The sequence below is a fragment of the Oxyura jamaicensis genome, chromosome 4 (assembly GCF_011077185.1).
Source record: "Oxyura jamaicensis isolate SHBP4307 breed ruddy duck chromosome 4, BPBGC_Ojam_1.0, whole genome shotgun sequence".
Taxonomy (NCBI): Eukaryota; Metazoa; Chordata; class Aves; order Anseriformes; family Anatidae; genus Oxyura; species Oxyura jamaicensis.
In genome coordinates this window covers 83,558,791-83,572,163 of record NC_048896.1, presented here as the reverse complement: position 1 = coordinate 83,572,163, position 13,373 = coordinate 83,558,791, and the positions used below count along the sequence as shown (strand labels likewise).

Here is a 13,373-nt window from a genome sequence, read left to right as displayed (position 1 = left end):
TGTAGTTTTTAATAGATTTTCAGTAAATTTTCTATCTAATGATAAGTAAATTTGTCTCATTATGCAGAGGGGATCCAGTCTCAGGCCAGTGGATGGACCAGATGAGCTCAGAAATCACTTCCAGTTTCACACTCTATGATTGAAAATTACTATGTTAACTTTTTTTTTTTCTTTTAGGCCTGAAGAAATAATCCCTTTCCATTTAAAGGGCTTGTCTTTTTTCTTTTTTTTTTTTTTAACAGAAAAAACTCAGATAACATTGTTATAAAAAAAGACCATTTTGGTCCTAGCATGAGCTACTTACAGCAATTTTTTGTATAGTGATTTTTTTAGCCCATCTCAAAGGAGTCTGACCTGTGAACTGTCTAGTAGTGTAATCTTGACATATGTAATGTAATTTCCATATTACCATAGTAATTTCTTTAAAATTTTACTAGAAAGTTTATAGTAGAAAATAAACCTCCTGGAAGGCTTTTGCAAGCCTACTGATGTCAATGTAAAGTCTGCTATCCTTTGCATTAATTTCTTCATTTGTACTCTTGATCAGTTATAAAAAAAAAAAAAAAGTTCATCCTGAGACAAAAGTATTACAGTTGACCCTAGATATGTATTTGAACTACACAGTCACTCTATACTGTTTCCAGCTGTACAACGTGATGATAAGTGGGAGTCTTTCCAGTAACTCAGGGTTACTTGCAATAAAATGAGCTCAGCCTCACTGTAACTTTTTTTTATATATAATCTGAAGCTTACTTTTTTCTTCTGTTTCTTTTTACAGGAGATACAACATGAACTCAGTCAAAATCACAAACTGGAACATTCTCAGTTCAGATCAGGTGATCTCTTCAGTGAAGATGTAATTATGAATGACCAAGTCATTGATATACTGACCTTTGAAGAATCGGGGAATATGCTTCAGGCTTTAGAAGAGTAAGAATTCCTGCTGTTACATCACATTAATCACATTCATCATCCACTAAATCTTTGAATACATTTTGACTGTCTACCCTTTAATTGTTATTTTAGTAGTGTCTGCACATACAACTGTGTTACCTTAGGTTTTTGAAATGTATTAAGATAGCCATCTGTGGGAACTGAAAATTGTCATAATTTACATTGCTTCACTTATAGAAGTCACAGCTCTAGATAGGCCTGAGGCATGCAAGTTTTCCAATTCAAATGAACATCTGTTTTTGCTTCCCTGTGGCTCATTAAGTGAGGGGAAACTTCTGTGTACAAGAAGATGTTGAAAGGGTATATTCTACTATGTCTGAACACAGTTCTGCTTTCAGAACTATGGCTTTTATCCTGTCACACCCCTTCTGGGTACTGGCATTTCTCTGTAGCAGCATATTTTGGAAACACCTGGATCAGAGTCCAAGGAGTGACAGTTTGTAGTGCTAACAGAAAGATACCATGTAGATGGGATCAGCAGGACCACTGGGTAGAGCAGAGAAATTCTCCTGGTTTTGTTGAAAGGCCAGTCAGGGTTGCTTGACAGAAACATGCAGCAAATAAAGGGCATCTGTTCTTCAGCAGAACTGGAAAAAAAAAAAGGTCTGATGTGAGGACAGAGCAGATTTTGTTTGTTCAGTCTTATAGTTAGCTCCTTGCAAGTCAGGATACAGGCAGTATTATGCAACTGTAAAATCTGCAGAAGCCGAAAAGGAAAAGTTAAGGAACCATGGAAGTAATTTTCTTTGTTAAAGGGTAACTAACAGCATTATTATTTCCTGCATTTCGTTGATAATTAGGATGCTTATCTCTGTGAATTGCACATTGGTCTTTGCTTTTATAACTATACAGCAGTGCAGGTTTTTAAAAGACTTATCCTAAAAATTGTTGTGTGCGAATGTTAAAAAGAAGAGGGTCAAACATTTTTTTAAACTCATTTCAGTATTATTTTGTATTAGGGATAGTGAATATCTTGCTAGTTTTAACAAAAATAATGGACTGTTTTGAGATACGTTGTGATTTAGAAAGGTAAGTATTCTTGCAAACCCTTGAAAAGGATTATTTGAATAACTGGATTATTTATATAGCTAAACCCTTAAAATAGGATTCATTTCTTAGTTTGAGTATATGTCCTGGGGCTATGTTTTTTTAATATTCTTATGCAGTTAATGCAAATGTCTCTCTTGTTTCTGCTTCTTTCCTCACAGTTTTTCTCCCTTCCATATCCCTTTTTTTCATCTTTGTATTTTATTTTTTTTAATCAAACCACTTCATTTATCTGCTTCCCATTCCAACAATTTCCTTTAGGTAACAGTTTGAAATTTTATAACTTACTTAATTCATTTTCCATTGTAATAAAGGAAGTCATTTTAGAACACAAGTGGAATTAGTGTACGTCCGATGCTTGTTATGTGATTGGAGTACTTGTAGGAAGTCCTTGCAACTGTATGGAGTCAGATCTGGCCCCCAAACAGGCACTTGTTTGAAGCATTCCTTTTAGGCAGTAAAGGTGTCCAGTAGGATATAAGTTACAAAGTCACTTACACAAAATTGAAAATACTGCCTCAAAAATGGCCTCAAAACTGCTTGAGTTGGCAGTTCTTCTGAAAGCAGAAATTCAAAGATTGTCTTGTCTCTATGGATATTCAAGAAAATAAAAGGATTTTCTCAGCTATAGTGTAAAATGTTAGATAAAAATGCTGGTATAGTCTGAAATAGCTGGAATAGAAAGGAATGCTTTCGTCTCATTACACCATCCTACATGAATAACAGTAGATATGCTCACTAGACCCATTTTGGGGATTTTTCTGTCTTAGGGCACCTGAATTCATCTGTGTCTCTTTTGGAAACATACTGGACCAGCTTATCCTTACTGATGACTTTTCAGCTGCTGATAGAGCATGCTATGATTTTTATCATGCAGAGAGCTGTGATTGTAAAACACTAGAGTGGCCATCCGCTTATTTTAAGCATTGTCTACGGTCTCCACTGAAACCACTATTCCACATTACTGGATTGAAGAGCATCTGTATTTCTACTGAATATTTTTGGCCGATTTAAAATCAATGTAAATAGTTACAAGGCTTGGAATTTGCACAGGATTTCACTGATCATAGGAAGCAGAAAGAGCTTGTAAGATTTTAAAAAGTGTGATTTTATATTCTGCATGTGGAAGACAACATCTTTTTGTAGAAGAATTCTCCTGTGATAGACATTCTGGTTGACTGTTGAGTTAGTGCAGATGTCCAACTTCTTGCTCAAAACGTTTATATTTGAATTATCAGTCCCTTTGCTTAGCTTACCATCTATGATCATTTCAAAATTTGGCAGTTAGGCAATTAGGAATATCTGAAAGAGTCTTAGTTAGGGAAATAAAATTACTGATGGTGATAGGGAAATGAAATCACCCCCTTAATCCCCTTCTCCGTCAGGAATGGGAGACACAGAAAGCAGCATCAGTGTTGATGGCAGATGAAACAAATTTACTCTATTTTGGGCAAGTTGCTTTTTTCAAGAGAAAATTTTGATAGTCTTCAATTTGTTCATGCTTTTGTAAGGAGGTAGAGCATCTTAGCAAATAAAATAAATGCTTTTTAGCAAACAGTCACTAATCTTCTTCAGCTTTTGAGTTATCTTTTGATTTTTCTGGGATGAGAATGATAGATGGACCACAAAAACATCCAGAATTGCTGTGGCTCCTCCTTTAAGAGAGGATTGGAAGGGTGATAGATGTTACTGTGAAGAGCTCAGATCAGCCTCTGTTAGGGATTAGAAAGTAGCCATTGATATTTACATTATCCCAAATCATCTTTTGTGTATTTTTTTTCTGGTTCATTTACTGTTAGGAGATGACACACTGAACTGACCATTCATTGGCACTCATGGGTATTAAATTACTGCATGCCTGTTCCTCCCTTCTCTTACTGGTGCCACAGTTCACCTGGCCAAATGAGGATCTCTGTGGTGGAAACTTCTACACTAACTTGTCCTGAGTTCCCTTTTGTACTCAATGGTGAAAAAGAGCACTTCTAGGGTTCCTCTTAACCTAAAGTAGGCATCCAGAATTTAGTCATGTGGGTCCTGTGCCCATTGATTCCAAAGCCTAAAGCCTGGGCTGATTACCCCAAATATAGGAGTCTGGAGGTAAGTGAGACAAATCCCAGTCTTGCAGGGTGGTGGGTCTAAAAGGTTACAGCATTAACTTAATGCCTATATTAGGTATATGTAATATTGTTCCTGCATTTTTCAACAGCTAGAATATAAACCTTGTTTTATCTTTCATTGTTAGCACTCTTTTATGATACTAAGCCCAGGATGCGTCCCTGTCTCTTAATTTCTGTTCCATATTCTTTACATAAGCTGTGAAAGACAGTCCTTTAGTTTCAGATCTATGTTCCTTAAAGATTTTCATCTTAGTCGTTTAATATATAAACTGTTGTACATTATCCAGGCTTTTAGCAGATTCCAAAGATAAAGATAAAATATTGTACCATTGCCTTAGGGCCTTCTATGACAGCAATATTTGATAAAAACAGAATAGAGTAATCCTTACTTTTACTGAATTATCTGTTTTAAGGATAGTGCTTTGCAAAACATAATGGGAAAAGAAAGAATGTGCATTTGTAATTTATTAATGGATAATTGCAGTCAATTTGAATGGACTCCGTGCTTGAATGAAATATTATAGTTTTACTGATTGTGGTCACAGAATCATTTTTTCAACAATGTTGCATTTTGTTTTTTTAAATTTAGTGTCACCCAGAAGAACAGTTGGGTGTTCTGTAAGGAACGGAGGGATGAGGATTAATTTGTGTCAGGAGTGGCAGTATACTAAGGATAAGAACTGAGCTTGTATTTTGAACGCAGTGTTTTCATGTATACTGAATATGAATTTCAGCATCATAATCCTGCATTTTATTATTTAGGGAGGCAAAAGTATATGGGCTTTTGTTAGAGATGTGCTGATACTTCAGGTATTTCAACCAACAAAATCTTGCTTATATTTTTATTTAGCAAGCACATTATAGTTGGATAATTCCTTTCATGTGTATCAGTGCAGCTGTGTCATTTTCTCTACATAGTGAACGTATAAACTTGCCAACATAATTGATACGTTCTTTTTGAATTGCACTGTGATAGTAAACACAGGTGTAATCATTCTGATGTTTTGTTCTGTTGTCCAGACACAAATGAGAAAATTACTCAGAAAAGTAAGAGCCGCAGAATTTTTTGTCCTCTTTATAGCATGAAGCCAGGTTAATAGTTAATGTCTTTTATGAAGTGACAGTGCCAAATTGTTTAGCAAATACATTAGAAGCATGTGTTCAATATTTATGGACAGGGACATCTTTGGAGTGTAGACAGTTTGCGATGTCAGGAGGATTGGCTAAAGAACAAAACATACTTTTAATATTTCATAAGCAAGCTTCTTAGTTACTTATTTTGTGAGTTTAGTCTTAGTAAGTCATATCCTTGATGCACATTATGCAGCAAAATAGTTTGGCTTTTATTCTCAGTAGGTTCCTTACTGTGTATATTCCTTAATATTGGCCCATTGGCAATGAATGCTAATGAGAAGCTATATGATTTGAATATTTAACATAAGCACTAGAAAATCATGTTGCAAAAAGTTGTAGGTCTCTTTTACTGTGTATCTGGAACAGAATGTGAAGGTAGCTGAGCAGTTTGGCTTTGTGTCCAATGTGATGAAGTCTGACCATGCTCATAGTATCGTAAGATACAGCTATTTTAAAGGCAACTTTATTTCTTTAAATGACTTTCCACTGCTACAGCTTTTCTTTTTCATCTTTATTTGGTACAACTCAGTTTACTTGAAATTTGCAAAGCTCTAGCTGAATTTCTGGCTGAACTTGAACCTCATTGCTGATACACAATAAACTCTGCCAATTATTTTGGCAGATCACTAAGTAATATGTATTCACTGAAGCTTATTTTTTTCTGATGGTAGAGGTCATCGAGGCCAATGTGCTAGAGAACAAGATCAAAATGTTTCCAGAGATCCTTGACAGAAAAGTCAAAAACAATTTACTACCATATTAGAAGTTCACCTTTTCTTTCTAAATGTAAATTTTTTGCCATACATCTCAGTTTAATTTGCTATGGAGTCAATGTGTTTTTGTTGTTTGTTTTTTAAACCTGAATTTAAATGAAAGGTAAGAAGAAAAAGATCACATTGTCATAGCAGCTAGACCTGAATATTCCTCCATAGAAAATGGTGACAAATAATTACATAGCTAATGCAAAAAAAATAAAAATAAAAAATGGAGGTGCTAAATTTCTGTACTTCATAACTTTTAAAATATATAATAGAAATTTTAGAATTTTGGGGGGGAGGCCATATTCATTGCTCTGTTTTTGTGCAATGTGTACGATGCAGGAATATAACAATAAATAATAATCATATTGATGTAACAGTAAGATAAAGTACCTACATGTGGAATGAACACCAGACCCTGCACTTGTAGTTCTCTGTTATAAATGCTGTTATAAATTTGAGAAATGCATAAAAGATCCTTTTTTTCCATCAGAGAAACACAAATGCTTGATAGGTAATAGGAAGTAGTTCATAAGGTAGAGGAAGCAAAGAAAGAATTTAAGAATTGAAATACCTCTGCTCTCTTGCTGTGGCAAGTTAAAAGAATTTGATAATGAAACTGCTGCCAAATCTGCCAGTTCAATGTTCAGCAATTTTTCATGAGTCAGTTTTCTCTGAAGAAGAAACAGTGATCTATCAGCTCAATTTATCATCTTTTTTATTTTTTCCTTAAATCTTTTCTATCTACCATGACAATCCTATTTCTGGGCTTGTCAGCATGTAGTCTTCTTTAGGAAAGCTAAACTTAATCTGTGACTCATCCATGTGAATATATCCTTGGATAATAGTCATGTCCCTTTCTTAACTATTTTATTTACTTATGAGATGTTCTTCCTAGGCTCACACTTCAGCTGTGCTGAGTTTATGCTTAGATGTGTAGAGTGTCGTAGGACTGATGGATGAACTCTCCCAGCTCAAAGCTGGCTGCAGGCCATTACAGCTACTGGTGTAGTGCAAAGCATCTTCTGATGTCCTCTAATGCAGATGGACAAGGCAATATGCCCTGCTCCAGCACAGGAGGGCTGAAGACTGTGGCTTTGGGCATTTGGTAGCTGTTGGTGGCCATTCAGACCTCACCTCTTTACATCTGCTTCTACTGCAGCACAGTATTGGTTTCCCACAGAGATTTTCACCTCATCATGGTGCTGCATGGGTAAGGTGTCTGCTCCAGAGTGTTTGCGGTCTCTTGTGACTTGACACAGCTGGAGAGCATGAGAAGCAGAGGGAGGAAGAAGGGAGGGAGAGGCAGAAAGGAGCAAGCTATGTCACCACAAATGAGCTACATCAGCACAGCAATTTCATGTTCACTGAAATGAATGAAATAATAGTATCAGTAGTTGATCAGTGTTTGTTGTTATGCAATTTGCTGTGGTGTTTAAAGTACAAGAGAGTCACCAGGAGATTAATTTTTGTTCTCCTCTTTCTTTCTGTTTCAGAACCAGGATTCTGTAAAATATTAGCATTGCTATGCTTCATAGTCTGACTCTGGGGGGTTGGAAATCTCAAGTATAGTCATGGGCTTTTATAATAAAAGCATTCCCCTGTTTAAAAAACAAAGCAACACAGCCCAACTTACTATATTATTAATCTGTCAATAAACGGATGATTTAGGAAACAAACCACATCTGCAGCTGAATACCTTTGATGCCCATTATGCTTAAATTGGCTTTTTCTGCTTACTGTTACTAAAGCCAGCACTGGAAGATACTGTTTGAAGTCACAGCTGTGTGATTTTCCTGTCTGACCCCAGAGGGGTTTCCCTCTGTCCATGTTAACTTCTATGAAGCATAACAAGGCAACATGGACCTCAGCACTTCTTTCTCATCCCCCTCTTCTGTTCCATGCCACAGCTTGCCCGCTGACATTGTGCCTGCGAGTGCGGTGCCACGTGCAGGCTGCAATGGGTGCCCCCGGGCTGGAGGGCCCATGTTTCCCCAATGCCTTCCTCTTCCCAGCAGGAGCTGGTGCAGCCATCAGGCCATGGTGCCCCAGATCACAGCTGCAAGCGATGTGTGCAGCTTGGTGGAGCCACAAACCATCTGCAAATGGCTTTAAGTCGCATGCTCTTTGGGAACGCTGCGTGCCACAAATGGAGGCCTTTACAGAAACCACCACCACGGGGCTCCAGTCTCCGCAGGATGCTGTTGTAGTGTGTTACTAATTGAGTACCATTTGCAGATGAGAGATGAGTTTTCTAAAAGTGAAGGATTTGTTTCATTTTGGTGAAAAATATCACTGAAGGGGAATTTGATTGATGGTTCTCTTCCAGTTAGAATTCAGAAAATTGTGTCACAGTAGTTTCTTACCTTTGTGAACTCTCTAGACACTTAAAAATGTGTCTAAAAGCACTTAGTTAATTTTAGGACTGTGCCATTCAGCAGCTATTAATTCTCCTGTTTTAAAGTTCCCTCTTTGGGCCTCTAATTTGAGTAATAAAACTTAAAGACATTATTATTTTGTAGTTAGTTAAAACTTTTCCTTTGTTGTTTGTTTTTGTTTTAATTAACTATGCTTGTATCTTCCCTGACTCTAGTTGCTTTCCTGTATTCCTTCATTAGGTCTGTGGAAGACATCAGATGTTCAGACACTATCTCTGCTTCTCTGTGTTTGCCATCTGGGATTCTCACCTCCCAGATCTGACAGATCTTTAAACACTCTTCCTCTTCAAGTGAGTGAAAAATCTTTACACTTGCTGTTTGTGGCTTCATTTTCTATGTCTGTTTGCTTCTCCTTTCCACTCCCCTTTTGCATTACGTTCCTGCTGTCCTGTCCTTATCCTTTCTCTGCATGCTTTGCCCAAAAGAAGCTTTGATCTGTTTCATCAATAGATTGCCATCTGCTAACTGTACTTTTTTGGCTTTCATGTTACTATTATGTTGAATGTGCTTAGGAAGGAGATACAAGACCTTTTAAGCATGAATTGCTGTAACAGGAAGAGTGCAGATCATTTAAAGCAACTTATTAAATCTACCTTGGTCTCAGGATGCACAGTGTCAGGTTATGATTTTTTTTTTTTCCTATGAGTCACTATTGCACATTTAATCTGGATGATTGTAAGCATTGTTCTTCTGGAAGACTTGTGTCTGAAAACACTTGTTTTATTGAAGATTCCTGTTTTTTACTGGCTGTTAGCATCAAAAATTGAAATAAGTAGGTCAAAGACTGCCTGTTGATGTCTTAGACTCCGAGAGTATATTGATGCATCTTGCTAAGGATCAGGGCTGCCCTCAATACTGGGCATCACTCCTGCAGCCTGCTGTGGAGGAGGCAGACCAGAAGCAGAGTACATCACATGTAAGGTAGATTCCAAAATTTTATAGACACAGCCTTTCTTCTGCTTCCACTGAAAAAAGACTGCTCTATGCCAGGGTGTGACATGGGAGAAATGTCGCTTCTAATTACTTTTTCTCCATGTTATTAACCTTGGATTGGTGGAACTGCTCATGTGCTTCCTCTGCTTCGTTTTCTTCTTCACAGATTTGCTGCCTGGGAAACAAAAGGTTAGAATTACAGATCAAATACACCCATAATCTTAAAAGCCTCATCACACTCTTGATGACAGGCGAGTGCCAGGTGCCCATGTACCTACTGCTCCTCCTGCTTTTGGGATCATGATCTGGAGTGAATGGCATTAATTGGGTACCATAGTTTTTCCTGTAGGCAGGAAGGAGCATGGAAATCTTGCTCAGAATGAAATCAGGTCTAGTCTGTAATGACTTAGAGTGAAAAGAAAAATGTTCTATGGGAAGACTAAGGGAAAGATAACAACAGAAAATGTTGTGATGGTGTTTGGTTTTGGTTTTTGTTCTAGGATCACTGCTGAAGAAAACCATAAAACTAAGTAGTAAGGAGGTGGATGAGGAATGGCTTAACTTTTATTCCAAGCATGGTGGAAAAAATCCTGCATATGGGATAAGAAATTAATGCTGTGTTACCAGCTGTGTATCAACACGATGGAAATGCGAGGTGTTGCCTTCCAGCGAGAGAGTTAAGGAATTCAGACATTCACACTTCAATAGGAAAGGGTTATGAAGTGCTGTGAGCACCATCTATCAGTGCACAAATGAAGAACAGAAAAATAGTGACTAAGGAATTTGTTATTTTAGCTGACAAAGACAGTTGGAAGTGGAAACTAGTCAAATTCAAGCTGAGGATAAGGCAACCATTTTTATGCCTTAAAGGAATTAGCAAGTGGATCAATTAAACATTGTTTGGCTTACCAATGCTTGAAAATCAAGATGCACTATTTCTTGCAGAAGACAGATATGCTTCAGTTAAAATAGAGCTACTAGACTTGAAACGGATGTCCTCTGTGGCTTTTCCACAGTGCTGGAGCAAGAAGTACTCTCCCCAAGGAGAGGAGGGAGCATGTCAGTAACCTGGGGACTTGACTGTGGGCTGCATGGGTGTAGTTTTGCCAGTCCTTTACCACCATCCAAGAAGGCTGTGTACCTGCAGTCGCTCTCCTGCTATGTCCACCTGTGTGCTGCCCATAGAAGCTGGATTGTTGTATTTTCTTGGGGGTGTTGTAGAAAATATTAGCTCTTACAGGATCTTCAAATTACTGTGAGGAATGTTTCAGGCACAAACCGTTTCAGGCACAGGGGTCTGATTCCTGCTCCTGTATGGGAGAAAAAATCAGAAGGAAAGGACCTCTGTTCCACCATTGGTTTTGTGGATGCAACAGGCAGCCCTGCAGGAGATCAACAAGACAAGTATGGGCATCATCAGTGTGCTTCTGGGCTTTTGAGGAACTGCAACAGAAATATCTCTCTGCTTCTTTATGTTTAACTAAAGAAACTTGATCTATTACTTCTTAAATACTTGGAGAGAATTTGAGTCATGGTAAGAAAGTAACTCAATTACATCACATTGATTTCTGAATGGGAAAAATACATCTCTTGTGTGTGACAGAGGGATAGTGATAATATATCACTGACTTTCTATTAGTTAAACTTCATTTTTTTAGATGAGGAAAGGAAAAATTTGCAAAAAAGTTAGGTGCTTTGATGTATAGCATTCTGCATGTAGTAACATTCTCATACTTTGCAAATCTTCCCAAGACCTTTGCTGTGGATTTGAAATTTAGTCTGTCTGCAGAACAAATCAATGATTTAGCCTAACAGAAAAAAAAAGAATGGATTTAAGTTTTTAATAGTGTATTTTTTAGGTCCCCAAAAATTACTGTGTATTTAATCTACACACAGAAGCATATAGTGTTGTGTGTTCATGTAAACTGGCATATGAGGGCAAATAATATCTAGTTCCCCAATATGGAATCTAGAGCAGAATAGGCAAAGCTACAGAAATTACAGTAGGTAAGTATTGTATGAAATGAGTGCCATTCCAATTTAAATAAAGATAAATGAGACTGTATTCATTTACTGCATTTTGTTTAAAAAACAAAACAAAATTCTGGTCTTTCCTAGGACTCTGTTACTCTTAATAAGAGACAGAGGCATCAGCTTTTTCAGCTTCTTTAATTTGTTTATATCAGCACATAATCAAAACACTTTCCCCTCTTCCCTGCAGGGAAGGAAATAGAGGAGAACACAAACCAGTAATGCATTAATATGGATGGGTCAGTGAGTTTAGAACAATTTTACAGAGTCAGCAAAATTTATAGTCCATTCAAATACTTCATCTTCAGTGTGTGCTTCGCACCATAGGTTTATTTTTTGTTGGAGGTTTTTGTTTGCTTTTAAGTTGAGGGAAAGTTTTGTGTTCTGAAGTAAAGCTTTTCCTTTTTCAGTCTAAACCAGGAGTGTATGAATACATACATCAATGAAGTTACTTTAGTAGAAATTAGTTCACTCTGCTTTTATTGTTTATCATTATTATTTAATGATTACTATCATGGTAAGTTAACTCATGTGCCAAGATATTTCTGCACTTGTCTGACTGCCATTCTCAATTACACAGCATTGAATAAATCTCTAGACTAATTTTATCCTAGTTTTATGATAGAAATTACCTGTCTGAGATTTTAAACAATCCCGATTGCCTTTTTACAGCTTGGAGGTTGCCAGCCTGACTCGGGCAGATGCTGATCTGGAGGCATATCGAATGCAAATATGTAAAGAAGTGATTGCTATGATGATGAAGAACATGGTCTTAAGTCATAGCCTCTTTCCTCACGTGGAGAAGAGGATGAGTTCAATTTTTAAAAAACAGTTTCTAGCAATGGAGAAGGAGATTCAGGAAGAGTATGAAAGAAAGGTCGTAGCTTTCACAGCTGAATGTAATCTTGAAACTAGGAAGAAAATGGAGGCTCAACGCCAAAAAGAGAGAACTGCGAATGAAGAAGCTGAAGAATTAATGAAGAAAGTGAACGAAAAGGTAAATCTTGTATAAAATCAAGATACTTTGCATGATGTGGTTTTATGTAGATGGTTTCTCATTTAGACTAGAATGGTAGAGTTGTTCTCTGAGAAGACTAAGACTATACAATTTAAATGTGCTCAGAAATTCAGATTTGATAAATAGAGTGATTGAATAGACATCTTCTGTGTTTAATTTTTCCAGGAAAACGAAATTATATCAAGAGTATTGATGACACTTGAAAACAAAAGGCTATTGTTACCTTGATTTTTATTTATTTATTTACTTATTTATTTATTGCATAGTCACTTTTAGCCACCCTTGCAAAGTAGCGTATTATTATTTATTATTTTGTATGGTAGTGATTCCAAAGAACTCCAGTCAGACACTGTGTAAAGTATATTGCACATTAAGAGAATCATAAACCTTATCTGTATCGTACACCTTAACAATCTAGGTAAAAGTTCTCCAAGATTTATATTCTTATTTTGAAGGAAATGAAAATATAAGCTCCACCAAAGACTGTTTTCTTCCAGACCAAGTGAAGGCACACAGAACAGTTTATATGCAAAGCAGGTAGTGGACTTCTCTTGAAAATAGCCTCTGGGGAACAGAGAGATAAGTTAAGGCAGAATATAATTCTTTACAAGTTTAGGGACTCTGCTTGAGTAAAAGCTTAATGCTTATGTGTGTTACTTTCATCCAAAGATCTCTTTCTGAATGGGTATTATTGCCTAGGATTTCATAGGTAGTCCATTAGCTGGAAGTAGTGCCTAAGTCTTAGCATCCTCTGGTCCAACATCCTATCTGCAAAATCATGCTCTGTTCTTCGATGTCATCTGTCAAGTATAAAGAATTTTTTACAATAAAATGGACTTATCTTTCTCCTTTTCACTTCGTGTCTGGAGGGAATTCTGCTAGGTTTTGAATATTCTACCTCTGTAACCTTAAGATGCTAACATACCCATGTTAATGTTTCATG

The 13,373-nt window shown here is 36.9% G+C and overlaps 1 protein-coding gene across 3 annotated transcripts in view; it reads left to right on the top strand.

The window, feature by feature from the left end:
• Positions 1-13,373, top strand: part of EVC2 (EvC ciliary complex subunit 2) — a 65,757-nt gene that overhangs the window by 22,288 nt on the left and 30,096 nt on the right. For all 3 annotated transcript variants that reach the window (XM_035323578.1, XM_035323576.1, XM_035323577.1), the window contains exons 9-10: positions 779-930; positions 12,085-12,409. In XM_035323578.1, coding sequence (XP_035179469.1) covers positions 779-930; positions 12,085-12,409 — 477 coding nt within the window. The remainder of the gene's footprint in view (positions 1-778; positions 931-12,084; positions 12,410-13,373) is intronic.